Below are 27,706 nucleotides of genomic sequence, written 5' to 3'. Positions count from 1 at the left end.
CTAAGGTTGAATTTTAGCCCTCCTTGCCTCTAGGTCAAGTTATAACATTTGCATTTTGTTTTGAGCTTTTAACATTTTATTTGGCCATCATCCCTCTGTGGGAAGAGGTGGGTGGTTTTAAAATGGGATAAAAGAATATCAGTACTAGATAAATAATATATTGGAATAGTACATATATCTATCTATCTATCTATCTATCTATCTATCTATCTATCTATCTATCTCTATCTCTATCTCTATCTCTATCTCTATCTCTATCTATCTATCTATCTATCTATCTATCTATCTATCTATCTATCTCTATCTATCTATCTATCTATCTATCTATCTATCTATCTATCTATCTATCTATCTATCTAATCAGAGTAACAGAGCTGGAAGGGACCTTGGAGGTCTTCTAGTCCAACCCCCTGCTTGAGCAAAAGATGCTGTATCATGTTGTGGCTCACCAGCAGCCAGAAAGAGCTGGCAGCGGATTCGGACAGTGAGGAGGGTTGGGGAGGAACCTGGGCCAGTCCTGGAGTCTGGGGAAGGCTCTGAGGAGGGCTCCGTGTCGGAGGCAGAGAGGGGGCCAGGGCCGTCTGACAGTTATCAGCTGCCTTCGGAGTCAGACGTCAGTGAGGCAGAAGAACAGCTGGAGCCTGTTCCCAGTGTGCGCATGCGCAGAGTTGCCAGATGAATAGCTAAAGAACAGGGGTCGATTTGGGAGAAAGGCCACAGGTGGACAGTGAATGGCCCCTCCCAGAGGGAATAAAAGAGGAGCGACAGGGGAGTGGAGTTTGCAGGAGACAATCAGTTCTCTTCATTGGTTCGTGACTCTCGGAGACTCCTTGCCAGGTTTTGCAGATATGGGCCTGGCAGCTCTCCAAGCCAGATAAGGTCTGTGACCGTAAATCCTCCCTCGAAAGACTTTGCTGGATGTGAAGGAGCAGAATTCACAGACTGAATTAAGAAAAGGGGGTTTTATCTTAATTCCCAACAGAATTCTTAATACTGCACGTCAAAACGACGCTATAGAGCACTGCACACCAAGACAACTAGACACAAGAACAGTTTTTCCCCGAATGCCATCACTCTGCTAAACAAATGATTCCCCCAACGCTATCAAATTGTTTACTAAGTCTGCGCTGCTATTAATCTTCTCATTGTTCCTGTCACCCATCTCCTCCCATTTATGACTTCAGGACTACAATTTTGTTGCTTGTATCCTTACGATTTATTGATTGCTGATTGTTTCCTGTTTGCTCATTTCTACCCTGTGATTATCATTAAGTGTTGCACCTTATGATTCCTGACGAACGTATCTTTTCTTTTACGTACACTTGAGAGCACATGCACCAAAGACAAATTCCTTTTGTGTCCCATCACACTTAGCCAATAAAGAATTCCTATTCTATTCTATTATATTCTATTCTATATTTCTATTCTATTCCTTATTCTATTGTATTCTATTCTATTCCCTGTTCTATTCTATTCCTTATTCTATTCCTTATTCTCTTCTCTTCCCTATTCCATTCTATTTTCTCTCTCTTCTCTTCTCTTCTATTCCTTATTCTATTCCCTCTTCTCTTTTCTCTTCTCTTCTCTTCCTTATCCTATTCTATTCTCTTTTCTCTTCTCTTCTATTTCTTATTCTCTGCTATTCCCTCTTCCTTCCTATTCATTATCTTATTCTATTCGCTCCTCTTCTATTCCTTATCCTATTCTATTCCCTATTATCTTCTATTTCATTCTCTTCTATCCCCTCTTCTCTTCTCTTCCATATCCTATTCCATTCCCTCTTCTCTTGTCTTCTATTTCTTATTCTCTTCTATTTCCTCTTCTCTTCTATTCCCTCTTTTCTTCCTTATTCTATTACCTCTCCTCTCCTTCTCTTCTCTTCCTTACCCTCTTCTGCTCCCTATTCTCTTCCCTTCTATTTCTTATTCTCTTCTATTCCCTCTTCTATTCCTTTATCGTATTCTATTCCCTCTTCTCTCCTCTTCTCTTCTCTTCCTTATCCTATTCTATTCTATTCTCTTTTCTCTTCTATTTCTTATTCTCTGCTATTCCCTCTTCTCTTCCTTCCTATTCATTATCTTATTCTATTCGCTCCTCTTCTATTCCTTATCCTATTCTATTCCCTATTATCTTCTATTTCATTCTCTTCTATCCCCTCTTCTCTTCTCTTCCATATCCTATTCCATTCCCTCTTCTCTTGTCTTCTATTTCTTATTCTCTTCTATTTCCTCTTCTCTTCTATTCCCTCTTTTCTTCCTTATTCTATTACCTCTCCTCTCCTTCTCTTCTCTTCCTTACCCTCTTCTGCTCCCTATTCTCTTCCCTTCTATTTCTTATTCTCTTCTATTCCCTCTTCTATTCCTTTATCGTATTCTATTCCCTCTTCTCTCCTCTTCTCTTCTCTTCCTTATCCTTTTCTTCCTTATTCTATTCCCTCCCCTCTCTGCTCCTTCTCTTCTCTTCCTTATCCTCTTCTATTTCCTATTCTCTTCCCTTCTATTTCTTATTCTCTTCTATTCCCTCTTCTATTCCTTTACCGTATTCCATTCCCTCTTCTCTCCTCTTCTATTCCTTATTCTATTCTCTTCCCTATTCTCTCCTCTCCTCTCTTCTTCTATTCCTCCTTCTATTCCGTATTTCTTCTTTTCTCTTCTATCCCCTATCCCATTCTATTCTGATCTGTGCATTTCGGCTTAAGCGCTCCGCGGCGGCTCCTTAAGAGAGTCCCGTCCTCCGTCCAGCTGATCGGCCGGACTTCTCAAGAGAGGAGGGGAGGGGCGATGAATGAAAGGGGAGGCGGCCAATGGGGAAAAAAGAGGACGGCCAGCCAGACCAATCGCCGCGGCGTTTGGCGAGTGGGGAGGGGATGCACCTTAAGAGAGGGTAAAAGAACGGAGCGAGTCGGGGTCTTCAACTGGCTGGACCGGACTGGTTGGCTGGGCGGAGGCTGGGCTTGCTTGGACCCGGGGCCGCTAGGTAGGAGCCAGGGTTATGGCTCTTCCCCGGGAGCTTGGGGTCAGCCCCCTGCTCAAGTACCTGCTCTTCTTTTTCAACCTGCTTTTCTGGGTAAGTCGGGCAGGTGACGTGGGAAGGGGCGATGCACGCGTGTAGAAAGCGCCCTCTCGGGGGACGGGGGAGGTGTATGCAGGATCCGAGTCTAGCGGGAGCTTTTTGCCCCTTGCAGGGGGGCGCGGGGTTGGGGGAGCGCCCAATCTCCCGGTGCTTCCCTTATCCCACCCTCTGGAAACGCGCCGCTCGTGGGAATGCGTGCATTTTTCAAAGGAAGGCGCTCGTGGGAAAGCGTGCATTTTCCAAGGGATGGCGCTCGTGGGAAAGCGTGCATTTTTCAAGGGATGGCGCTCGTGGGAATGCGTGCATTTTTCAAAGGAAGGCGCTCGTGGGAAAGCGTGCATTTTCCAAGGGATGGCGCTCGTGGGAATGCGTGCATTTTTGAAGGGATGGCGCTCGTGGGAATGCGTGCATTTTTGAAGGGATGGCGCTCGTGGGAAAGCGTGCATTTTCCAAGGGATGGCGCTCGTGGGAAGGCGTGCATTTTTCAAGGGATGGCGCTCGTGGGAAAGCGTGCATTTTTCAAAGGAAGGCGCTCGTGGGAAGGCGTGCATTTTTCAAGGGATGGCGCTCGTGGGAAGGCGTGCATTTTTCAAGGGATGGCGCTCGTGGGAAGGCGTGCATTTTCCAAGGGATGGCGCTCGTGGGAAGGCGTGCATTTTTCAAGGGATGGCGCTCGTGGGAAGGCGTGCATTTTTCAAAGGAAGGCGCTCGTGGGAATGCGTGCAATTTTCAAAGGAAGGCGCTCGTGGGAATGCGTGCATTTTTGAAGGGATGGCGCTGCTCGTGGGAAAGCGCACATTTTTCAAGGCATGGCGCTCCTGGGAATGCGTGCATTTTTCAATGGATGGCGCTCGTGGGAAAGCGTGCATTTTTGAAGGGGTCGCGGTCATGGGAACGCGTGCATTTTCAAGGGAACGCACGCAGGTGTCACACTGTAAGATTAAAGACTTAAGAGTGGTTATGGAAAAATAAAAATTAAAAAAACCCTTTTCCAGGGAGGGTTCGAGGCACACGAGCTGTATTCGAGGATTGGTCTGGCAAACGTTTTGTATGCCCTACTTTGCAGTACAAAGAAGCTTTCACAAAATTAGGTTAACAACTTTTAGTGCCTTTTTAGCAATGCTGTTACTCGCTTTAAATCCTTTGAGATGAGTACAGAGCATTTATTAGATGAGAATTCACCACTCCGCTTAAAAATTGCCAACCTGGCTGGGGAATTCTTGGAGAAAATCCCCCTCCCCTCCCTCCCCTAAAGCTGCTGAGCCGGCTGAAATATTTGTTGAACTTCCCCCAAATCTAAAGTTGCTGAGATTGACAACTGCCAATCTAGATCTGCCCCTAATGGGAGGGGTTCTTCAATAGGCAACATGGGGGAGGGAGATTCATCCTGTGCTCTCCTCAAAATGTACAAAGGCCCTTCTATCCAGTTGTGGGATGGGATAAATAATATTCTGGGGGATAAAAATAATGAGGAAATATCTCCGGGCTGGGGGGGATAGATTTAGGGAGGTTCTAAAAGTCCCCATTGAAAAAGTGGAGGGGTCCTGGTGGTCTCTGAGTTTGGTGGTTTTCTTGCAGACATTTCATAACCCAACTTGGTAACATCATCAGTGCTAGAATGGAGTGGGTTTGCGGAGAGGAGGAGGAGGAGGAGGACGACGATGACGACGACAACGACTACACTGGGGTCCTTGGTGCTCTCTGAGCTGGGTGGTTTTCTTGAAGACATTTCATGACCCAACTACGTAACTTCATCAGTGCTAGAAGGGAGTGGGGTTTGCAGAGAGAGGGGGGGGAGAGAGAGAGAGAGAGAGGAGGAGGAAGAGGAGGAGGAGGAGGACTACTACTTTGGATCCTTGGTGCTCTCTGAGCTTGGTGGTTTTCTTCAAGACATTTCACAACCCAACTACGTAACTTCATCAGTGCTAGAAGAGAATGGAGTTTGCAGAGAGAGAGGGGGGGAGGGAGGGAGGGAGGGAGAGAGGAGGAGGAGGAGGAGGAGGAGGAGGACTACTCTGGGGTCCTTGGTGCCCTCTGAGCTTGGTGGTTTTCTTCAAGACGTTTCATGACCCAACTAGGTAACTTCATCAGTGCTATGATGATGAAACCTCACTCCCTTCCAGCACTAATAATATTATCTAATTTGGTAGTGAAGCATCTGCAAGAGGACAGCCAAGCTCAGAGAGAACCCAGGACCCCACAGTCCTCCTCCTCCTCTTCCTCTCCAGAAACCTCCCTCCCTTCTAGCACTGATGGTGTTACCTAGTTGGGTCACGAAATGTCTGCAAGGAAACCACCAAACACAGAGAGCACCGTCTCTGTCCTCTCCTCCTCCTCCTCCCTCCTCTCTTCTACTCTGCAAACCCCACTCCCTTCTAGCACTGATGATGTTCCCTAGCTGGACCAGAAAACGTCTGCAAGAAAACCACCCAGCTCTGAGAGCACCAAGGACTTCTCCTCCTTCTCCTTTTCCTCCTCCTCCTCCTTTCCTCCTCTTCCTCCTCCTTTCCTCCTCCTCCTCCTCCTCCTCCTCCTCCTTCTTCTTCTTCTTTTCCTCTTCTTCTTCTTCTTCTTCTCCTCCTCCTCTCCTCCTCCTCCTTTTCTTCTTTTCCTCTTCTCATTCTTCTTCTTCTTTTCCCCTTCTTCTTCTTTTCCTCCTCTACCTCCTCTCTGCAAACCCCACTCCCTTCTAGCACTAATGATGTTCCCTAGCTGGGCCAGAAAACGTCTGCAAGAAAACCACCCAGCTCTGAGAGCACCAAGGACCCCACAGTTCTCCTCCTCCACTTCCTCCTCCTCTTCTTCTCCTTCCTCCTCCTCCTCCTCCTCCCCACAATCCCTATTCCCTTCTAGCACTGATGATGTTCCCTAGTTGGGTCACGAAACGTCTGCAAGAAAACCACCCAGGTCAGAGAGCACCAAGGACTCCATCTCCTCCTCCTCCTCCTTTCCTCCTCCTCCTTCTTCTTTTCTTCTTCTTCTTCTTCTTCTTCTTCTTCTTCTTCTTCTTCTTCTCCTCCTCCTCCTCTTCCTCTCCTCCTCCTCCTCCTTTTCTTCTTCTCCTCTTCTCATTCTTCTTCTTTTCCCCTTCTTCTTCTTTTCCTCCTCTACCTCCTCTCTGCAAACCCCACTCCCTTCTAGCACTGATGATGTTCCCTAGCTGGGTCATGAAACGTCTGCAAAAAAAACCACCCAGCTCTGAGAGCACCAAGGACCCTCATTTCAACCCTGAGCTGCAAACATTCTCCGAATCAGAATACAAATATCCTTGATTGAAAAACCTGGAGATTTACGGTTAACCCTCCAGCCTTGTCGTTCCCCATCTTTCTTCTCCAGACCTGGGGGTTCAAGGAACTTTGAAAGAGGGGTCCCCTGGTCCTTTGGTCTCCCATTCCGGACCAAGGACTTGTCCTGATGCTTCTGGCTTTTTTTTTTTTTTACGTGCAGGTGATTTCCGTGGTGTTGGTGGCTGTTGGGATCTATGCCCGGCTGTTCAAGCATGGAGGTAAGGTCTGTGGAAATTGTCAATTCAGGTCCTGGTTGCCCCAAAGGTGCTTTTTTCAGGAGGCAACTGGACTTTCTGGGGTTTTTTTCTTTAAAGACATTTCGCTTCTCATCCAAGAAGCTTCTTCCGCTTCTGACTAGAATGGTGGGGGAATGGAAGGATTGATCCTCCTTGCAGACAGCTGGTCATTTGCATCCTTTTAGAGGGTCCTTGAGGCCACTTGGAGGTTTCTCTGTGTCCTCAGGGTCTCCAGAGTGGTGCAAATGGGTGTGGAACAAAAGGACTGTGAAATTCCAAGAAGCCTCCACACCCATTTGCAACACTCAGGTGTCCCTGAGGACACAGAGAAACCTCCAAGTGGCCTCAACGACCCTCTGAAAGGATGCAAATGACCAGCTGTCTGCAAGGAGTATCAATCCTTCCATTCTCCACCATTCGCTCCGAACTGAAGAAGCTTCTTGGTTGAGAAGCGAAACATCTTCAAAGAAAAAACAGAAAGTCCAGTTGCCTCTTGAAAAAAAGCACCTTTGGCACATGGAGGTAAGACATTGTCAATGAGGGTCCCATTCAGGGGTGAAATCCAGCAGGTTTCGACAGGTTCTGGAGAACCAGTAGCGGAAAGTTTGAGTACTGTATTTAGCAGTTAGCAATAGCAATAGCAGTTCGACTTATATACCGCTTCATAGGGCTTTCAGCCCTCTCTAAGCGGTTTACAGAGTCAGCATATTGCCCCCAACAACAATCCGGGTCCTCATTTCACCCACCTCGGAAGGATGGAAGGCTGAGTCAACCTTGAGCCGGTGAGATTAGAACCGCTGAACTGCAGATAACAGTCAGCTGAAGTAGCCTGCAGTGCTGCATTTAACCACTGCGCCACCTCGGCTCTATTTTTCGGAGTATAAGATGCACCAAGGTTTTGAAGAGGCAATTTTTTTTAAAAAATGTAGGTGGGTAGATAGAGGGATAGAGAGGGAGAGAAAGAGAGAGAAATACAGTAGGTATGTAGGGAAAGAGGGTAGTTAGGTAGTTAGGTAGATAAAGGGATAGAGAGAGAGGGAAATAGAGAGAGAGAGAAATACAATAGGTAGGTAGGGAGAGAGAGAGGGTGTAGGTAGGTAGGTAGAGGGATAGAGAGAGAGAAATAGAAAGAGATAAGAGTGAGAGAAATACAGTAGATAGGTAGGGAGAGAAAGAGAGGGAGTAGGTAGGTAGGTAAATGTTTCCAGGTGTATTTATCCATGTGCTGGAGAAGGAAATTGCTGACAATCTGCAGCACCTAAGACTTTGTTTCTGCCAGCACTTGATCAATCTAATTCTCATCAATCACTCTAACTAAAGAGCTTTCCGAAAGAGAGAAAAACGTTTTTGCACTCTGCAAACCTCCCCAAAACGGTCTTTTTTTTTTGCAAAAACGCCCCCCTTTTTTTAAAGGCATGAATAGCCTTGGGGGAGGGCTTGCAGAGTGCTCGGGGGGGGGGCAAAAAAGAGCAAAAAACTGGCCCTTTTTCCGTGAAAACGGGCCTGTTTTTTGTCAAAAAAATTGCATGCATAGCTTTATGTAGGCTTATAAGTGCTGTTGGGGAGGGGAGCAAAAACAGCCTATTTTTTGCTCATTTCTGCCCTCCCCAGCCCCCAGGAGCTCTCCGAAAGCCTCCTAAAGCCTATGCAATTTTGTTAAAGGGGGCGGGGTTTCTGGAGGCAAAAAAATGCTGTATTAGATGTATAAGATGCACCCAGATTTTCAGCTTCTTTTTTAGCAATAGCAGTTAGACTTATATAGCGCTTCATAGGGCTTTCAGCCCTCTCTAAGTGGTTTACAGAGTCAGCATATCGCCCCCAACAACAATCCGGGTCCTCATTTCACCCACCTCGGAAGGATGGAAGGCTGAGTCAACCTTTGAGCCAGTGAGATTTGAACCGCTGAACTTCAGATAGCAGTCAGCTGAAGTGGCTGCAGTACTGCACCCTAACCACTGCGCCACCTCGGCTCTTTTTGAGGAAAAATGGTGCCTCTTATACTCTGAAAAATACGGTGGTTTCAGAGAACTGGCCAATGCCACCTCTGGCTGGCCCCAGGGAGGGGGGGAGCGAATGGGGATTTTGCAGTATCCTTCCCCTGCCACGCCCACCAAGCCACGCCCACAGAACTGGTGGTAAAATATTTTGAATTTCCCCACTACTTCCAGCCTAGGATTCTCTGGTTTGAGGGAAAGGGAGAGCACAGAATCTGATGGTTCGGTTGATCCAAAACAATGTTGGACTCAGATGGACAAACACGTTTCTCTCTGTAGAAGCCGCCGTGGCTTGTTTTCCTATGGATCCGGCCGTCTTGCTCCTGGTCACTGGCGCCCTGATGTTCTTCATCACTTTCTGTGGCTGCGTTGGCTCCTTGCGGGAAAACATCTGTCTGCTGCAGATGGTGAGCGGGTCCTCCCTGAATGGTCAATGATAGGAACAGCACGGGCCCTGAGACTTATATGCCGCTTCACGGTGCTTTTGCAGCCCTCTCTAAGCAGTTGACAGAGTCAGCCTCTTGTGCCCCCACCAAAATTTAGCTCCTCGTTTTACCCACCTCAGAAGGACGGAAGGCTGGAGCCGGTCAGGAACGAACTGCTGGCAGTCGGCAGAGTTAGCCTGCAATACTGCAGATTCACCACTGTACCAGTAGGGTTTTTCCTTCCTTCCTTCCTTCCTTCCTTCCTTCCTTCCTTCCTTCCTTCCTTCCTTCCTCTCCATCCTTTCTTTCCTTTCTTCCTTCCCTCCCTCTCCTTTCCTTCCCCATCCATTCAACTCCTTTCTCTCTCTCCCCTTCCTTGTTTCCTCCCTCCCTTCCTTCCTTCCTGTTTCTCCCTTCCTTCCTTCTTTAGCACTTAGCAATAGCGCTTAGACTTATATACCGCTTCACAGGGCTTTTACAGCCCTCTCTAAGTGGCATACAGAGTCAGCATTTTGCCCCTAGCAATCTGGGCCCTCATTTTACCCCCTTCCTTCCTTCCTTCCTTCCTTCCTTCCTTCCTTCCTTCCTTCCTTCCTCTTATTCATCCTTCCTTCCTTCTTTCCTTCCTTCTTTCCTTCCTTCCTTCCTTTCTTTCTTTCTTACTTTCCTTCCTTCCTTCCCTCCCTCTCCTTTCCTTCCCCATCCATTCAACTCCTTTCTCTCTCTCCCCTTTCTTGTTTCCTTCCTCCCTTCCTTCCTTTCTGTTTCTCCCTTCCTTCCTTCTTCAGCACTTAGCAATAGTGCTTAGACTTTTACAGCCCTCTCTAAGTGGTTTACAGAGTCAGCATTTTGCCCCTAGCAATCTGGACCCTCATTTTACCCCCTTCCTTCCTTCCTTCCTTCCTTCCTTCCTTCCTTCCTTCCTTCCTTCCTTCCTTCCTTCCTTCCTCTTATTCATCCTTCCTTCCTTCCTTCCTTCCTTCCTTCCTTTCTTTCTTTCTTTCTTTCTTTCTTTCTTCCTTTCTTTCTTTCTTTCTTTCTTACTTTCCTTCCTTCCTTCCTTTCCTCCCTCTCCTTTCCTTCCCCATCCATTTAACTCCTTTCTCTCTCTCCCCTTCCTTGTTTCCTTCCTCCCTCCCTTCCTTTCTGTTTCTTCCTTCCTTCCTTCTTCAGCACTTAGCAATAGCGATTAGATTGTTACAGCCCTCTCTAAGTGGTTTACAGAGTCAGCATTTTGTCCCTAGCAATCTGGGCCCTCATTTTATCCCCTTCCTTCCTTCCTTCCTTCCTTCCTTCCTTCCTTCCTTCCCCTTGTTCATCCTTCCTTCCTTCCTTCCTTCCTTCCTTTCTTTCTTTCTTCCTTTCTTTCTTCCTTTCTTCCTTCCTTCCTTCCTTCCTTCCTTCCTTCCTTCCTTTCCTCCCTCTCCTTTCCTTCCCCATCCATTCAACTCCTTTCTCTCTCTCCCCTTCCTCCCTTCCTTCCTCCCTTCCTTCCTTTCTGTTTCTCCCTTCCTTCCTTCTTCAGCACTTAGCAATAGTGCTTAGCCTGTTACAGCCCTCTCTAAGTGGTTTACAGAGTTCGCTTGTACACCAAAAAGTTCTTAATTTCTAATTTGATAAACTTTTTTTTCCTCCTGAGTGACGCTACTAGCTGAAAAGAAATAAATTCACAAATGAACTTTTATTTACAGCCAAGAGAACCAAATAGTTCAGACCCGATAGAATCCAACATTTGGCTGGAGAGGAAAACAGCTGATGAAAAACAATCAATGGATCAATATTCCCGTGAAGCATTTGCAAATCAAACTTCGGATGTGTAACGAAAGACCTGGCTTTTATAACTCTTGTCGAAACATTTCTGGCGTAATTTTAGAATGTTTATCTGCAAGTAAAACTTTAACTCGTTCAGAAATGCCTTGGCATAGTTTTTTTTTTTTTAAAGTCCGAATAATATTCTGCCGAAAACTCTTTACAAAATTAATAACGAAAGAAAATATGATGCACCGTTTCAAAATAACAGTGAGACCTCTGCTTAGAATCATTCACTTAGTGACTGTTCAAAGTTACAACGCCCGTAAAAAACAGTGGTTTACAACTGATCCTCACACTTACGACGGCCAACAGCATTCCCACGGTCACATGATCAACATTGGATGCGCAACCGGCACGTACTTATGACGGTTGCAATGTTCCTGAATTGAAACCTTCCCTGTCGTTTTCCAGTAGAAAACGTCGCTTGGGAATCTGGACTTGTTTAACAACAATGGCGATTCGCTTTACGACCGTGGACAATGCTTGGTGAAATCGGGCCTGGTCAATGCGATGACGTGATTTACAGCCCTGCTTATGACGGAGATTGTGGTTTCAATTGTGGTAGCCAGTTGAGGGCCAACTGTATACGTTTCTTTCAATTTTCCCAGAGTCCTTGACTGAGATGGGTGGGTGTAGAAATGGAATAAAAATAAATAAATTAATATTTTGTTCCTGCAGTTCTCCTTCTGCTTGTCCCTCCTTTTCCTGCTGCAGCTGGCTGCGGGCATTCTCGGATTCGTTTTTTCTGACAAGGTGGGTGCAAAATGACTCCAGCCGGCATCAAACGTCAACCTCAATTATCATTTGTTCAGGAAATAGTTCTTTTGGGGTGAATCAACCTCTTATGCCACTGTGGTGACACAGTGGTTAGAATGCAGCATTGCAGGCTAACTCTGCCGGCTGCCAGGTGTTCGATCCTGACCGGCTCAAGGTTGACTCAGCCTTCCGGCCTTCCGGGGTCAGTGAAACGAGGACCCAGATTGTTGGGGAGAAAGAGGCTGACTCCCTAAGCCGCTCAGAGAAGGCTGTGAAGCGGTATATAAGTCTTATGTGCTAGTGCTAAGTAGGGAGGGAGGGAGGAAGGACAGAGAGGGAGGAGGGATGGAATGAAGGAACATAGGGGAGGGAGGGGGAAAAGGAAGGGAGGGGAGGAAGGAAGGAGAGAAGGGGGAAAGAGAATGTAGAGAAAGGATGTGGAGATGGAAGGAAGGAAGGATGGTTGGAAGGAAAAGGAAGGAGAAAGGATGAATGGATCGATGGATAGAAAGAAAGAAAAAGAAAGAAAGAGAAAGAAAGGAAGGAAGGAAGGAAGGAAGGAAGAAAGAAAGAAAGAAAGAAAGAAAGAAAGAAAGAAAGAAAGAAAGAAAGAAAGAAAGGCCTTAGCGGCATAATGGTTAGAATGCAGTATTGGGGGGCCAACTCTGCCCACTGCCAGCAGTTCGATGCTGACCGGCTCCAGGTTGACTCAGCCTTCCATCCTTCCAAGGTGGATAAAACGAGGACCCAGATTGTTGGGGGCAAGAAGCTGACTCCGTAAACCTCTTAGACCGAGCTGTAAAGCCCTTTGAAGCGGTATATAAGTCTACATGCTACTGTTCTTTTGTTGTTCCAGGTGCAAGAGACGATGAGTGACGTCGTCAACAAGGCCATTGTGCACTACCGAGATGACTTGGATCTCCAGAACCTGATCGATTTTGGTCAGAAGGAGGTAGGGTTTGGTGGGACCACCCAGTCCCAGGTCCCTTCTTAGCTCTATTCTGATTTCAATTTAAATTTCAATTTAATAAAATTTGTATGCCGCCCACTCCCTTGGGACTCGGCAGCTTACAGACAGATAAAAAAGCATTTAAAAATAAAAAATACAATTGTTAAAATTACACACCATCCATTCAGTCTAAGTGTCAATGGTGTAAATTCAGATTTAATTCAGATATTTGGCTTTATTGGATAATCTTTCCCTCTACAGCCTGTTGAACTGAGGATTTTACTGCAATAGGAATTGTAGAATCTTACAACAGAATGGAATAGGATAGGATAGGATAGAAAATAGAATAAGGATAGGATAGGATAGAATAGGATAGAATAGAGAATAGAATAAGGTAGGATAGGATAGAATAGGATAGAATAGGATAGAATAGAGAATAGAATAAGGTAGGATAGGATAGGATAAGATACATGGAGGGATAGAATAGAATAGAATAAGGATAGGATAAGATAAGATAGGATAGGATAAGATAAATGGATGGATAGAATAGGATAGGATAGAATAGAGAATAGAATAAGGTAAGATAGGATAGGATAAGATACATGGATGGATAGAATAGAATAGAATAAGAATAGGATAGGATAAGATACATGGATGGATAGGATAGGATAGAATAGAATAAGTTACATGGATGGATGGATAGAATAGAATAAGAATAGGGTAGGATAGAATATAATAAAATAAGATACATGGATGGATGGATAGAATAGAATAGAGGATAGAATAAGAATAGGATAGGATAGAATATAATAGAATAAGATACATGGATGGATGGATGGATAAAATAGAATAGAATAGAGAATAGAATAAGGATAGGATAGAATATAATAGAATAAGATACATGATGGATGGATAAAATAGAATAGAATAGAGAATAGAATAAGGATAGGATAGAATATAATATAATAGAATAAGATACATGGATGGATGGATGGATAAAATAGAATAGAGAATAGAATAAGGATAGGATAGAATAGAATAGAATAGAATAAGATACATGGATGGATGGATAGAATAGAATAGAGAATAGAATAAGGATAGGATAGGATAGAATATAATAGAATAAGATGCATGGATGAATAGATGGATAAAAGAATAAAATAGAGAATAGAATAAGGATAGAATAGAATAAGATACATGGATGGATGGATAGAATAGAATAGAGGATAGAATAATAATAGGATATAATAGGATAGATAGAATAGAATAGAATGAGATACATGGATGGATGGGTGGATAGAATAGAATAGAGTAGAATAGAGAATAGAATAAGAATAGGATAGGATAGAATAGAATAGAATGAGCTGGAAGGGACCTGGGAGGTCCCCCTGCCCAAGCAGGAGACCCTCTACCATTTCAGATAGGTGGCTGTCCAGTCTCTTCTTAAAAACCTCCAGAGATAGAACTTCTGGAGGCAACTTCTGTTCCACTGGTTAATTGTTCCAACTGTCAGGAAATTTATCCTCAGTTCTAAGTTGCTTCTCTCCTTTATTAGTTTCCATCCGTTGCTTCTTGTCCTGCCTTCTGGTGCTTTGGAAAATAAGTCGACCCACCTCTTCTTTGGGGCAGCCCCTCAAGTACTGGAAGACTGCTATTATGTCCCCCCTTAATTCTTTTTTTCTGTAGACTGGCCAAACCCAATTCCTGCAACGGTTCTTCCTATGTTTTAACCTCCAGTCCCCTAAAATCATCTTAGTTCAGTGTTTCTCAACCTTGGCGACTTTTAAGTCCTGTGGAGTTCAACTCCCAGAATTCCCCCAGCCAGCTAAATGGTGTCAGGCCTGCAGCCATGTTCTCTTTTGGATCTCTGGCCTGCCACACTTTCTATTATTCTACTCTGCATTTTCTATGGTGGGAAAAGGGGAGGGAGGATTGTAGGGAGTTAGATGATACGCAGCCATAACAACATTCTTTCTAGAAAGCCAAGGTCATCCTTTGTCTTTGCACCTCTGCACCTGACTGGAACTGGATGGGTGGAAACTGCCAGCATGGCAGTGGGAGATTGGACCATGGGGTGGACTTGTGGGTGTGTGTGGGGGGGAAGATCTTGAACTTTCAACTGGGTGGGGAAAACCGGGAAGCTTTCAGATTCGGGTTTCCCCAGATGCGCCAACGTGGCTCTCTTCATCAATTGGAACTTTGAGGAATCCTTTGCCTCGGACTCTGATTTAATTTCGGATGCTCTTTGGAAACCTGGCGAAATTGTTTCTGAACGGCCTCTGCTTCCTTTCCATGCAGTTCAGCTGCTGCGGAGGCATCTCCTACAAGGACTGGTCCCAAAACATGTACTTCAATTGCACATACGAAAATCCCGGCTGGGAATTTTGTTCGGTGCCTTATTCCTGTTGCCGGAATCCGGAAGACGAGGTGAGGCAAAACGGATTTAAAAATGTCCTTTTAAAATCAAATTAATATGGCTGTCCACCTCATGAGAATTGACTCTGGATCAGGGGTCTCCGACCTTGGCAACTTTAAGCATGGAGGACCTGTGAACCGCTTAGAGAGGGCTGTAAAAGCACTGTGAAGCGGCATATAAGTCTATTTCTAACTGGGAAGGAAGGATGGATGGATGGATCAGGGTGACACAGTGGTTAGAATGCAGTATTGCAGGCTAATTCTGCCCATTGCCAACAGTTCGATCCTGACTGGGTCAAGATTATTTCGCCTCCGTCCTTCTGAGGTGGGTAAAACGAGGAGCCAGATTGTTGGGGGCAAGAGGCTGACTCTGTAAACCGCTTAGAGTGGGCTGTAAAAGTACTATGAAATGGTGTTGTGGCCCAGCAGGAGCCGTTGGAGCTGCCACCAGACTCCGACAGCGAGGGGCCCTATGAGTCGGCTCTGGAGGATGTGGAGGATCCTGGACAGGGTTCCGACTCCGAGCAGGGCGCAGAGAGGCTGGTTGGCCACCAGGAGGCGCCTGAGCCTTGGACCAGTGGGGAGGAGACAAGGGAGTGTGATCCGGATGTCAGCAGTGGGGAGGAGACAAGGGAGTTGTTCCTAGATGCCCCGCACCGGAGAGCTAATAGGCGTAAGGAACAATTACGCAATTACAGGAGGTAATTGCACTCGGCTGGTGGTAATTAGGCTCCTCTCCAGACTATAAAAGGAATCCTTGTGCACACGCCCCTTTTGCAGAAGTCAACGCAGGAACTAATGTTGGAGAACATTATTGTGAGCTTGGCAGGCTGGATTGCTGCCACGGCTTATCTGTGCTGGATTGCTGCCAAGGACCTGTCTGTCTGTGAATAAATTCCGTAAAGTATCTTTGGCTCAGAGTGTTTTGGTGTGGGACGAGGGGGGTCAGAACAAAATGGTATATAAATCTAAGTGCTATTGCTTCCTCTGCCAATTTTGGGGGGAGAGACCCTTTTACATTCCTGTTTTCCCCAAATGTTGCTGTTCCTTCTTATTCCCTCGCTGCCCTGGGGGGGAAAAACCATGTGGGATAATTAAAGAGTCATCGCTCCAGGTGAATAAGTCCAGGTGAATTTTTAAAAATGGTTCATCTTAATTTATTTTGGATAGAATCTTTTTTTAAATAGCCTAAGACAATTTAAAAAAAGAATCCGCTCACAATAAATTGAAGTAAACCATTATAAAATATTCTATACTCAATACTTTTAAGTAAAACTATTTTAAAAAATTCTATGCACAATACATTTTAAAGTATTGAGTATAGAAATTTTAAAAAGGGTTTATTTTAATTTATTTTGGACAGAATCTTTTTTTAAATAGCCTAAGACAATTTAAAAAAAGAATCCGCTCACAATAAATTGAAGTAAACCATTATAAAATATTCTATACTCAATACTTTTAAGTAAAACTATTTTAAAAAATTCTATGCACAATACATTTTAAAGTATTGAGTATAGAAATTTTAAAAAGGGTTTATTTTAATTTATTTTGGATAGAATCTTTTTTTAAATAGTCGAAGACAATTTAAAAAAAGAATCCGCTCACAATAAATTGAAGTAAACCATTATAAAATATTCTATGCTCAATACTTTTAAGTAAAACTATTTTAAAAAATTCTATGCACAATAAACAAAATATTATTTCAAAATACATTAAAAAAAATAAAAGAAAAGAAACTGGCTTGGGGTATAGTTTTGCCTTCTTTTCCCACCCAGTTGGTCATCAACACCCTGTGTGGTCAAGGGATGCAGAGCCTCAGCGACCCCTTAGCCAGCACAGTCATCCACACCAACGGCTGCATCCAGAGGATGGTGGACTGGATGCATAGCAACTTCCTGCTGATCGGGGCAGTGGCCCTGGGCCTCACCCTCCCTCAGGTAAGGAATAAGGCGTTAGAATATAAGAATAAGCAATAAACAAGATGAATTAGAAATAGGAATAAGGAATAGGAATTAGGAATAAGGCAGAATAAGCAATAAAAATAAGGAAGAGAGTAGGAGTAAGGAATTAGAATATAAGAATAAGAATATAGAATAAGGAATAAGGAATATGAATAAGGCAGAATAAGTAGTAAAAATAAGGAATAGAATAGGAATAAGGAATTAGAATACAAGAATAAGAATATAGAATAAGAATAAGGAATACGAATAAGGAATAGGAATTAGGAATAACGGATAGGAATAAGGAATAAGAATAGAATAAGAAATAAGGAATAGAATAAGGAATAAGGAATAGTAGAATAAGGAATAGGAATAAGGCAGAATAAGTAGTAAAAATAAGGAATAGAATAGGAATAAGGAATTAGAATATAAGAATAAGAATATAGAATAAGAATAAGCAATAAGGAATAGGAATAAGGAATAGGAAAGGAATACGAATAAGGCAGAATAGTAAAAATAAGGAATAGGAGTAAGGAATTAGAATATAAGAATAAGAATATAGAATAAGCAATAAGGAATAAGGAATACGAATAAGGAATAGGAATTAGGAATAATGGATAGGAATAGGAATAAGGAATAAGAATAGAATAAGGAATAAGGAATAGTAGAATAAGGAATAGTAGAATAAGGAATAATAGAATAAGGAACAAGAATAAGGGATAGAATAGGAACAGCACAGAAGAACTCCATTCCTTATTGGCCAAGAGTGATGGGACACACAAGGAATTTGTCCCCGGTGCTAAAGCTCTCAGTGCTTACATCAAGAGTAAGGACTCTGTTGTAACTTTTCCTAGGTGCAACATGCAACAGAGGGTCTCTTTATGGAGGACGGGTGATCATGGGTGCAGCCCAGTCCAAATTGCACCTGGTCCTCGATGTTACGACCGTTCCCTTAGGGACCATTCCAGGGGTGGGTTTCGACCGGTTCGCACCGGTCCCTGCGATCCGGTTGGTCGCTGAACCCGGAAGTAAGTAACTTCCAAGAACGGCGAAGGCCCCCCGCGCGCCCGCGCGCGCCCGCACACCCGCGCCCGCTCCTTACCCGGTTTTTTCGAATTTTGCGCTTTCCACGCATGCGCAGAACGCCTGCGCGATCCTCCAGGAGCAGCTGGAGCATCGCGCAGATGCTAGTACGCATGTGCGTGCCGCGTGCGTGCACGCGCGCACAGCGTGCCTGCGCGAGGACGCCGCGTGCGTGCACGCGCGCGCCGCCTGCGTGCGCGAGGACGCCGCCGGCCTCGTTCCAACCGATCCGGTTGGAACGGGGCGAGAAACCCACCCCTGGACCATTCCAACTTAGAATGGACCTCCCTGGGATAATAGGCGATCGTAGACAATACGGAGCCCCAAATTTCTGTTGCAAAGCGAGACGTTCGTTAACTGAGTTCTGCCCCTTGCTGATGAGACGGATTGAACTCATGTTTTGTGTCTTTTTTGTGTTCTTCTTTCCCGGATTCACCGGTGCAGTTGATTGGCATCCTGTTGTCCCAGGTCCTGGTCAGTCAGATCAAAAACCAGATCAAGTTCCTGAGCTACAACCAGCGACATCGGACCGATTACTGGTAGCCAAGGCCAGGCCTCAGAAGGACTCCAACAGCCCCTTGGCTGAGGAGCAGAAGATGTCCAAGCACTTCCTGCTTGGAGGTCTTCAGGAAATGGAGAGATCTCCGTTCCAGCTGAACTTCCAGGAACTTCAGAGGTGGACACCACCTTCTCCCTTTCTCCTGAATTTAGGAAGAAGACTCTCCCCCCCCCCCCCCCAAATAAGGTGGACTTTGAAGGAGCAGGATGGGAAGAGCGTTGACGAGGTTTTGAACTTGGGTGCTGGAGAAGACATCCCAGAAGACCAGTGGTGGGATTCAAATAATTTACCAACCGGTTCTCTGCCCTAATGACCAGCTGGGTAGGCGGGGCTCGGTGGTTATGTGGTCATGGCCAAGTCAATGTCACTCAGGTCGATGGGCACTTCGCCTTAGTTGTTACAATGGTAATAAGGGTTAAGCGGAGAGGCGGTTTCTGTAAGCAATAAAGATGAGGCTAGAAACAACACCAGAATCTTTCCTTCCTTCCTGCCTTCCTTACAGGATTAGCCCTGTAAAGTGGGGAAAAACAAAATATTTTTTCCAACAACCGGTTCTCCGAACTGCTTAGAAAGTTACCAACCGGTTCTCCCGGACAGGTGCGAACCAGCTGAATCCCACCACTGCACAAGGCAACTAAGAAAAAATAGACCCAGATGGAACATTGAAGAAATCTGGGTAGATTTCCCACTCAAGTCATCAATGACCAGGCTCAGATCATTCTAGGGTGGACACTTTGTGTGAAGGTCCAACTTCTGGAGAACGTTCTGAAGTTGGGACTATTCTGACCGAGGCTTCCCGAGAGCATGAAGCAGATTCCTGGTCCCGACAAAAACCCCTTTTATTAATTCGGTCTGTGAATTCTGCTCCTTCACATCCAGCAAAGTCTTTCAAGGGAGGATTTACGGTCACAGACCTTATCTGGCTTGGAGAGCTGCCAGGCCGAGATCTGCAGAACTTGGCAAGGAGTCTCGGAGAGTCAGGAACCAATGAAGCGAACTGATTGTCTCCTGCAAACTCCACTCCCCCTTCGCTCCTCTTTTATTTCCTCTGGGAGGGGCCATTCACCGTCCACTTGTGGCCTTACTCCCAAGTTGACCCCTGTTCTTTAGATGTTCCCTTCATTTGGCAGCTCTGCGCATGCGCACACTGGGAACAGGCTCCAGCTGTTCTTCTGCCCCACTGACGTCCGACTCTGAAGGCAGCTGATAACTGTCGGACGGCCCTGGACCCCTCTCTGCCCCCGACACAGAGCCCTCATCCGAGCCTTCCCCAGACTCCAGGACTGGCCCAGGTTCCTCCCCAACCTCCTCACTGTCCGAATCTGCCGCCAGCTCTGCTGACCGCTGGAGGGCCACAACAGGGATAGATGGAAAGAAAGAGAGGAGGTGGACCAGCGAGATGGACTCAACTACAAAGGGGTGATCCATTGGAGGCCCAGAATCAGATTGGGGACAGATTGTCCTGGATAACATCTACGTGGTCGCTAAGAGTTCACACCAACTTAATGGCACATATTCTGGTGGTTCTTGACTTACGACCACAGCTGAGCTCAAAATTTATGCTGCTAAACGAGATATTCCGTTAAATGCATTTTGCCCCATTTTACGACCTTTCTTGCCAATGCCGTTAAGTGAATCACTGCAGTGGTTAAGTTAGGAGCATGGTCATTAAGTGAATCTTGGCTCGTCAGGAGGTCGCAAAAGGGAATCACGGGACCCCCGGGACATTGCGGCTGTTCTAAATACGAGTCAGTTGCCAAACATCTGGATTTTGATTCCGTGACTGTGGGGGATGCTGCAACGGTCATAAAGTGTGAAAAGCGGTCACAAGTCCCTTTCTGGTAGTGCTGTTGTAATTTCAAACCGTCGCTAAACCGAATGATTTGTAAACCGAGGACTACGGTATCTGGAGTGTTGTGGCAATGAGTGGACTTCAACTCCCAGAATTCCCCAGGCAGCAAAACTTGGAAGTCCACCAAGCTTCAAGTTGCCATGGTTGGGGACCCCTGCCCTAGAGGGCCAAGGGAGTGGGGGGGGGTTTGAAGCCATCTTTTGGGCAGGGGGGGGGGGATCTTCTTCACAGCCCAGACTTAAACTGTCTTCTGTACAGACCAGGGATGAAAATTGCAGCTGAGGAAATGCTTGGTCTGGGTTTGAAACTCCCCTTCTGTTTTGTCGGTGATGATCCTGTTTGGGGGGTGGGGGGGCTCTGTCTGTCTGGATCCCTGGAGAGAATCCTTGCTGAAACCCCCTCCCCCTCAAGGCAGCCCCTGAGACCCCAGGAACCAGCCCCTCCCTGCTGACCCCCTCCAGCAAGCAGCAGCCCCCTCCTGGCTGAGCCCCCCCAGGAACAAGCTCCTCCCAGCTGAAACTCCCTCCCCCTGGCCAGCCCCTCCCTGTAGAAACCCCTCTTCCCCCACTGCCAGCCTTCCTTGCTGAGCCCCCCCCCAGGAAACAGCCCCTTCCTCTCTGCTGACTCCCCCCCTCAGGAACCAGGCCCTCCCACCCACCCTCCAGAAAACAGCCCGTCCCTGCTGAGCCCCCCCCCCGAGAAAAAGTCCCTCTCTGCTGACCCCCCCCCTCAGGAACCAGGCCCTCCCACCCCCCCAAAAAAACAGCCCCTCCCTGCTGAGACCCCCAAGAAAAAGTCCCTCTCTGCTGACCCCCCCCCTCAGGAACCAGGCCCTCCCACCCACCCCCCAAAAAACAGCCCCTCCCTGCTGAGACCCCCAAGAAAAAGTCCCTCTCTGCTGACCCCCCCCCTCAGGAACCAGGCCCTCCCCCCCAAAAAAAAACAGCCCCTCCCTGCTGAGCACCCCAAGGAACAGTCCCTCTCTACTGAGCCCCCCTCAGGGAACCCCCCCCCTGAAAACAGCCCTTCTCTGCTGAGTCCCCTAGGAACCAATCCTTCCCTGCTGATTCCCACCCAAAGCAACCAGCCCACCCACCCACCCACTCCCCGCTGCTTCTCCACAAGCCCCCAGCCCCTTTTTGCTGACACTTCCCTAGCAGCCAGCCCCTCCTTTCTGCCCCCCCCTCCCAAACAACCAGCCTCTCCCTTCTTGGACCCCCCTAGTGGCCGGGCCCTCCTCTCCGCCCCCTCCAGCAGCCGCCCCCTCCCTGCTGACGTGCAGAGGGACCGCCTGGGAGAAGTGGGCGGGCGGGGGGGGGTAGGGGACCACCCAGGCGAGCCCCCCCCCCCTTTCCCAGCAAGCAGGGGCTCTGGAGAGAGCGAGCCAGCCTCTCCCCCTCATCTGGCCACGTCACAGGCTGTCCGTCACAGGCTGTCCGGGCAGGAGGGATGGGCTCCTCCTGGGGTAGGCAGGGAGGGGCTGGGCTCCCCCTCAACCTCTGGAAAGATTTGCTGGGTGGTTCCAGGGCAGCGGCCAGCAAAGGGGGGGGGTTCCCTTCAACACCCCCCCCACCCCTGAATCGGGGTCTCCCCCATTTCCTTATCCTGCATCAAAGGATGCAGAGGGGTCTTTCCCCCAACCCAATCCCAATTTCTAGCATCCCTTGAAGTCAGGGGTCCAGGAAGGAGCCTGGGAGAATCACCCGAACTTCACAGCTCGCACTTGGCCAAGGTGGGTCAAAAAAGTCAAGATGGCAGCCAGCACGACAACATCTGTTAAACATCTGTTTGGGTGGGTTCGCTTTTTTGGAGCCTGGCAAATTTCTGGCACTGATGGATGGTTGGAGACTCCTTTGAAAAGGCCGGGAGGAAGAAGAAGGAGTGGGCAGTGGTTAAATGCAGCACTGCAGGCTACTTCAGCTGACTGCAGTTCGGCGGTTCAAATCTCACCGGCTCAGGGTTGACTCAGCCTTCCATCCTTCCGAGGTGGGTGAAATGAGGACCCGGATTGTTGTTGGGGGCGATATGCTGACTCTGTAAACCGCTTAGAGAGGGCTGAAAACCCTATGAAGCGGTATATAAATGTAACTGCTATTGATATTTAGGTTGGGGTGTGTGTGTAGAGGCCCTCCCCTGTCTTGCGTTGGAGTTCTGCTCTTTGAAAAGTCGATCACACCCTTTGTGATTGTTTTCAGGTTGTTGTTTCTAAGCAAGACTGGTTGTGTGTTTTATTTTATTTACATATTTTCCACAATCAGGATATTTTATATCGATATAAAAATGATACAGGTTAATCAATCCTCGACTTACAAAACCATTCACTGGGCGACCGTTTCGAATTTACAACTTTTCCCCCATTTTTTTTTTCAGGCTTACGACCGTGGCGGCATTCCCAGGTGTAACGTGAGCAGAACTCAGACGCTCGGCGACCGACTCATATTTACGACGGCTGCCGTGTCTCCCCCCCAGGGGTCGAGCGATCGCCCTTTTTGAAACTTTCCGGCCAGCCAACTCAATGTGGGGGGGGAAGCTAGATTCACTTAACGACCGGGTTATACTAACTTAACAACGGCAGCGACTCATTTAACAACGGTAGCAAGGAGGGTCGTGAAATGGATCAAAGTTTGCTTAACCACTCTCTCGCTTAGCAATAAGAAATTTTGGGCTCTGTTCCCGTCATAAGTTGAGGACTACCTGTAATATTGAAATTGTTGCAATAGTCTAAATAAAAAAAAATCAGTAACTATATAATCAGTATAAAAGTGGAACACTGAAGAAAGACTTGGCCTCCATGGGGGGGGGTCAAAAAAGTCAAGATGGCCACCATAACCATGCTGTTTTTAATACAGGCAGTCCTCTAGTTATAACCCATTCATTTAGCGACAATTCAAAGTTACAATGGCACTGAAAAAAAGGGACTCATCACTGGTCCTCACACTTACGACCATTGGAGCATTCCCACCGTCACTTGATTAAAATTGAGGGTTGGCACCCAGCGTGATGTAGAATTGCGGTGTCCCAGGCTCACATAATCTCCATTTGCAAACTCCCCAGCCAGCTTCTGACAAGCCAGCTCAACAAGGGATCTGTTTAACGACCACACGATTCACTTAAGGGCAGTGATTTTTCCCAGCACGCCATGGCAAATTAGGCCATAAAATCAGGCACCGCTCTGTTAACAATGGATACTGTGGCTTGATGATGATGATGATGGTCGTAGAGTTGAGGTCTTTCCTGAATGCCATCCTGTGGCGGTGAGTTCCTCTGTTTAACGGGACATTTCTTTGAGGAAATTGTTCTGCTTAAAGGTCCAGGAGGAGTTGTGATTTTAATTTCAGTCAATGACCGAGAATTCTGACACTCTGCTCAGTCACACAATATGGGAAGAGATAGAATGGAAGGGAAGGGAAAATAGAAGAGAAACTAGAAACTAGAAGAGAAAGGAGAAAATAGAAGAGAAAATCGAAAATAGAAGAGAACATAAGTGAAAATAGAAACTAGAAGAGAAAAGAGAAGAGAAAAGAGAATATAGAAAAGAGAAGAGAAACGAGAAACTAGAAGAGAAACTGGAAAATAGAATAGGATTTAGAATAGAATAGAAATAGAGTTGCAAGGGACCTTAGAGGTCATCTAGTCCAGCCCCTGCTCAAGCAGGAGACCCCATACCATTACTGACAGATGGCTGTCCAATCGCTTCTTGACACCTTCCAGTCATGAAGTGACATTAACCCAGTGATGTTAACCCAGGATTAACTCAAATGGAATGTTTTTGAGAGCCAGAGGACAGGAGTAGAATTGCGTTAAACCAACAATGATGGTCCATCCCCAGCCTCTGATTAATCCGGGCAATTGCACTTTAACTGAAGGCGTGTCCCGCTCGTCTTTACAAGAACCCGCTTGTCTGAATCTGTTACCAAACGTGTTCAATCCTCCCAGCCTATTTTAAATCTCGGCGGGCGGAGCGAAGGGGGAGAAGAAAGCGCTTTGCCCAGCGCCTCCTTCTGCAACCGGGCGCCCTCCGCTTCCTTTCTCAGCTCCCACAATCCTCGACCAACCGAGGGGGGGCGAGACACATTTGGGAAGGGCCGCCTTCGGAGGGTCGCGCTTCCCCCGCTCGCCGAGGAGGGGCTCCGCGGCCCGGGGCGGCCTTTGTGGGGGCGCGAGTCTCCGTTTGGGGGGCTCCGTTGGAGCGCTCGCTTGGTGCGGGACGGGACGGGACGGGACGGCGGGCGGGCGGGCGGAGACGAGGCCGGGCGGGCTGGAGGTTTGCGGATGCCTCCCTCCCCTCCATCCCGCCGCATTCTTCGGCTCCGAGCCTAACAAAGCCGGGAGGCGCGGCCAAACTTTCCCAAACTTTCCCCCCACCCCAAAGTTTACCAAAGTTTGCAACAGTTTGTTAAACTTTGCCAAACTTTCTTTTCCTTCGCACAAAGAGCCCCTCTTCGGGCGGGGGGGAAGCCTTTCCCCGCCGGGAACGGGGCGGGAGCATGGCCTGCGCTCCCCGGCTGCTCCCTCCTCGCCCAGCAGCCCCCCAAGTCCCGGGACCGGGCGCGCTGGCGCAGCCCGGGGGGTCCTAGGCGCGCGTTGGCGACCGGCCCGCGGTGGGTCCCCATGGCCGGCGGCGGGCGGCTGAGCTGCGCCCTGGCCTGCTGCTGGCTGGGGCTCCTCGGTGCGGCGGCTTCGCTGAACGGCAGCTCGTCGTCGGAGGATCGGTGCAAGCGCGCCGCGCCCTGCGAGGCCCTCCGGGAAAGCAACTGCTTAGGATCGCCGCTGCCCTACGCCGCCACCTCCACGCTGCTGGCCGGGGACTCGAGCACGCAAGCGGAGGCGCTCGACAAGCTGTTGCTCTGGTCCGGTAAGGTTGCGCGGGGAAGCAGCGCGCGATCCTGAAAGCAGGGGGGGGGGAACAGGGAGACATAGATAGAGAGAGAGAGAGAGAGAGAGAGAGAGAGAGAGAGAGAAAGAAAGAAAGATACCTAGGGAGATAGATAGGGAGATAGAAGGATGGATGGATGGATAAATGTAGGGAGACAAAGAAAAAAGAAAAAGATAGGGAGATGATAGATAGATAGATAGATAGATAGGGAGAGAGAGAGAGAGAGAGAGAGAGATAAGGAGATGGAGATAGATAGATAGATAGATGATAGATAGATAGGGAGATAGATAGATAGAGAGAGAGAGAGATAGGGAGATAGAGAGATAGATAGATTGATATATAGAGAGTGATAGGGAGATAGATAGATAGATAGATAGATAGATAGATAGATAGATAGATAGGGAGATAGAGAGAGAGAGATAGGGAGATAAGGAGATGGAGATAGATAGATAGGGAGAGAGAGAGAGAGAGAGAGAGAGATAGATAGATAGATAGATAGATAGATAGGGAGATAGATAGATAGAGAGAGAGAGATAGGGAGATAGATAGATAGATAGATAGATAGATAGATAGATAGATAGATAGATAGATAGATAGATAGATAGATATAGGGAGTCAGAAAGACAGAAAGAGAGAGAGGGGAGAGAAGGAAGGAGTGGGGAGGGGATTTTGCAATATCCTTCCTCTGCCATGCCCACCAAGCCACCCCTACAGAACCCTAGTAAAAAAAAAATGAGTTTCACCACTGGGTTCTAGGTTCGTGCAAGACTTCGGACTCTTAAACAAACCACAATTTCCTAACTTCACACAACATCCGGACCCACTGAGGCAAACACTAACACCCCACCACCACCACCACCATTTGAACTGGGCAAAGGGCTTTGTATTGTATTGTATGGACGTTGTTTTGTGTGTTTGTGCCTCTCACTTAAAAGTAACCACAACATCAGCTCTCCTGGGTCTTAACCTTCAATCCTACTCCATGCCCGGTGTTGTTCCTTTAGAAAATTAGTATTGAAAAAGGGCAAAAAATCTTTCAAGTTTCTAGTCCTCAAGCAAAGTTTTTGGTGCTTGATGTTTTTTTTTTTTCTCCTGCCGGTTTGCTCAGGTTTGCGGAATGCGCCGCGTTGCTGGGATGTGATCCAGCCCCTCTTGTGCGCCGTGTACATGCCAAAATGCCAAGATGGCCAAGTGGAACTGCCCAGCCAAACCTTGTGCCAAGCCACGCGGGGGCCCTGCGCCATCGTGGAACGAGAGAGAGGCTGGCCCGACTTCCTCAAATGCACCACGGATCGGTTCCCCGAAGGCTGCCCGGTAAGGGTCCGTCTGTGCCCACTACGGCAGAGTCGGTGGGCGCTTTATTTATTTAACACACGGCATACAGCGTGACCCGTCAAAACCGCGGTCCACTAAAGCGCGCCCGATTAAAGCGCGTACGTGACGTCATCAGCAGCGCGATGAATAAAATTAAAAATAAATAAAATTAAAATTAAAATTAAATTAAAGCAAGCCGATTTACATAAAGGTAAGGGTTAGGTTTAGGGTTAGGTTTAGGGTTAGCGTTAGCGTTAGGTTTAGCGTTAGGTTAAGGGTTAGGTTTAGGGTTAGGTTAAGGGTTAGGTTTAGGGTTAGGCTTAGGGTTAGGTTTAGGGTTAGGCTTAGGGTTGGGTTTAGGGTTAGGTTAAGGGTTAGGTTAAGGGTTAGGTTTAGGGTTAGGTTTAGGGTTGAGTTTAGGGTTAGGTTAAGGGTTAGGCTTAGGGTTAGGTTTAGGGTTAGGTTTGGGGGGGTTACGTTTACATTTACGTGTTAATTTTAAGTTTACCGCTCACAGCGTGCTGTTTTCGTCGCGCTGTGATGACGTCACATACGCGCTTTCGTCGAGCGCGCTTTCGTCTACCGCGGTTTTGTGGTGGAACCGGCATACAGTACATCAGGCTTATCAAACTCAATTTCTTTCTTATTAGCAGATTTTTTTATTATTACTATTTCCCAGACCCGCAGTAAAGCATTCCTTAAAATATGACTTTTATAATTCTTGTCCACTTTTTTGGTTATATAGCAGGTAGGCATGCCAGCCATATACCAGATCGTACCCCTCGATATTAAGTATCCTATCATTTGTTAAATCAATCCAATCACTAATTACAGATAAAGCTACTGCCGTCGTAGTATAGTTTTAAATTGGGTAATTTCAAACCTCCCCTCTCACGCACATCTTGCATTATTTTTAGCTTTACTCTCGGCTTCTTCCCTGCCCAAATTATTATTATTTCCCTTCTACAACACCTTACAGTCATTACATCAACATTGTTATGTCATCCTACCTGTACATCTATATAATATTTCGCTTCTATATTTACACACCTTTATACACAGTTCTATATATATAATTCATATATATTGGTTTTTTTGGGGGGGCTTAATTAATTTTATCCTTGTTTTGCAGCCAT

General features: G+C 46.9%; 2 protein-coding genes across 2 annotated transcripts in view; both read left to right on the top strand.

The window, feature by feature from the left end:
- The first annotated feature begins 2,845 nt into the window (after positions 1–2,845).
- On the top strand, positions 2,846–18,709 carry TSPAN33 (tetraspanin 33). Its single transcript, XM_032238802.1, has 8 exons — positions 2,846–3,066; positions 6,520–6,577; positions 8,869–8,996; positions 11,505–11,579; positions 12,439–12,534; positions 14,830–14,958; positions 16,722–16,883; positions 18,414–18,709. Exons 1-8 carry the CDS (start codon positions 2,992–2,994, stop codon positions 18,510–18,512), a joined length of 822 nt encoding a protein of 273 aa, XP_032094693.1. The 5' UTR covers positions 2,846–2,991; the 3' UTR covers positions 18,513–18,709.
- Positions 18,710–24,417: 5,708 nt separating this feature from the next.
- The window catches only part of SMO (smoothened, frizzled class receptor), a 28,777-nt gene continuing 25,488 nt past the window's right edge, over positions 24,418–27,706 (top strand). The window contains exons 1-2 of the mRNA XM_032238800.1: positions 24,418–25,235; positions 26,365–26,570. Coding sequence (XP_032094691.1) covers positions 24,992–25,235; positions 26,365–26,570 — 450 coding nt within the window. The 5' untranslated portion in view covers positions 24,418–24,991. The remainder of the gene's footprint in view (positions 25,236–26,364; positions 26,571–27,706) is intronic.

The sequence above is a fragment of the Thamnophis elegans genome, unplaced genomic scaffold (genome assembly GCF_009769535.1).
Source record: "Thamnophis elegans isolate rThaEle1 unplaced genomic scaffold, rThaEle1.pri scaffold_89_arrow_ctg1, whole genome shotgun sequence".
NCBI lineage: Eukaryota > Metazoa > Chordata > Lepidosauria > Squamata > Colubridae > Thamnophis > Thamnophis elegans.
This window is presented reverse-complemented; position numbering and strand designations above follow the sequence as displayed.

Bases quoted from the DNA above. Each gene is read 5' to 3' on its own strand.
- TSPAN33 (XM_032238802.1), top strand. From the start codon at position 2,992: ATGGCTCTTCCCCGGGAGCTTGGGGTCAGCCCCCTGCTCAAGTACCTG. The intron at 12,535-14,829 runs GTAGGGTTTGGT...CTTTCCATGCAG, and splicing joins TCGATTTTGGTCAGAAGGAG to TTCAGCTGCTGCGGAGGCAT. The intron at 16,884-18,413 runs GTAAGGAATAAG...TCACCGGTGCAG, and splicing joins TGGGCCTCACCCTCCCTCAG to TTGATTGGCATCCTGTTGTC.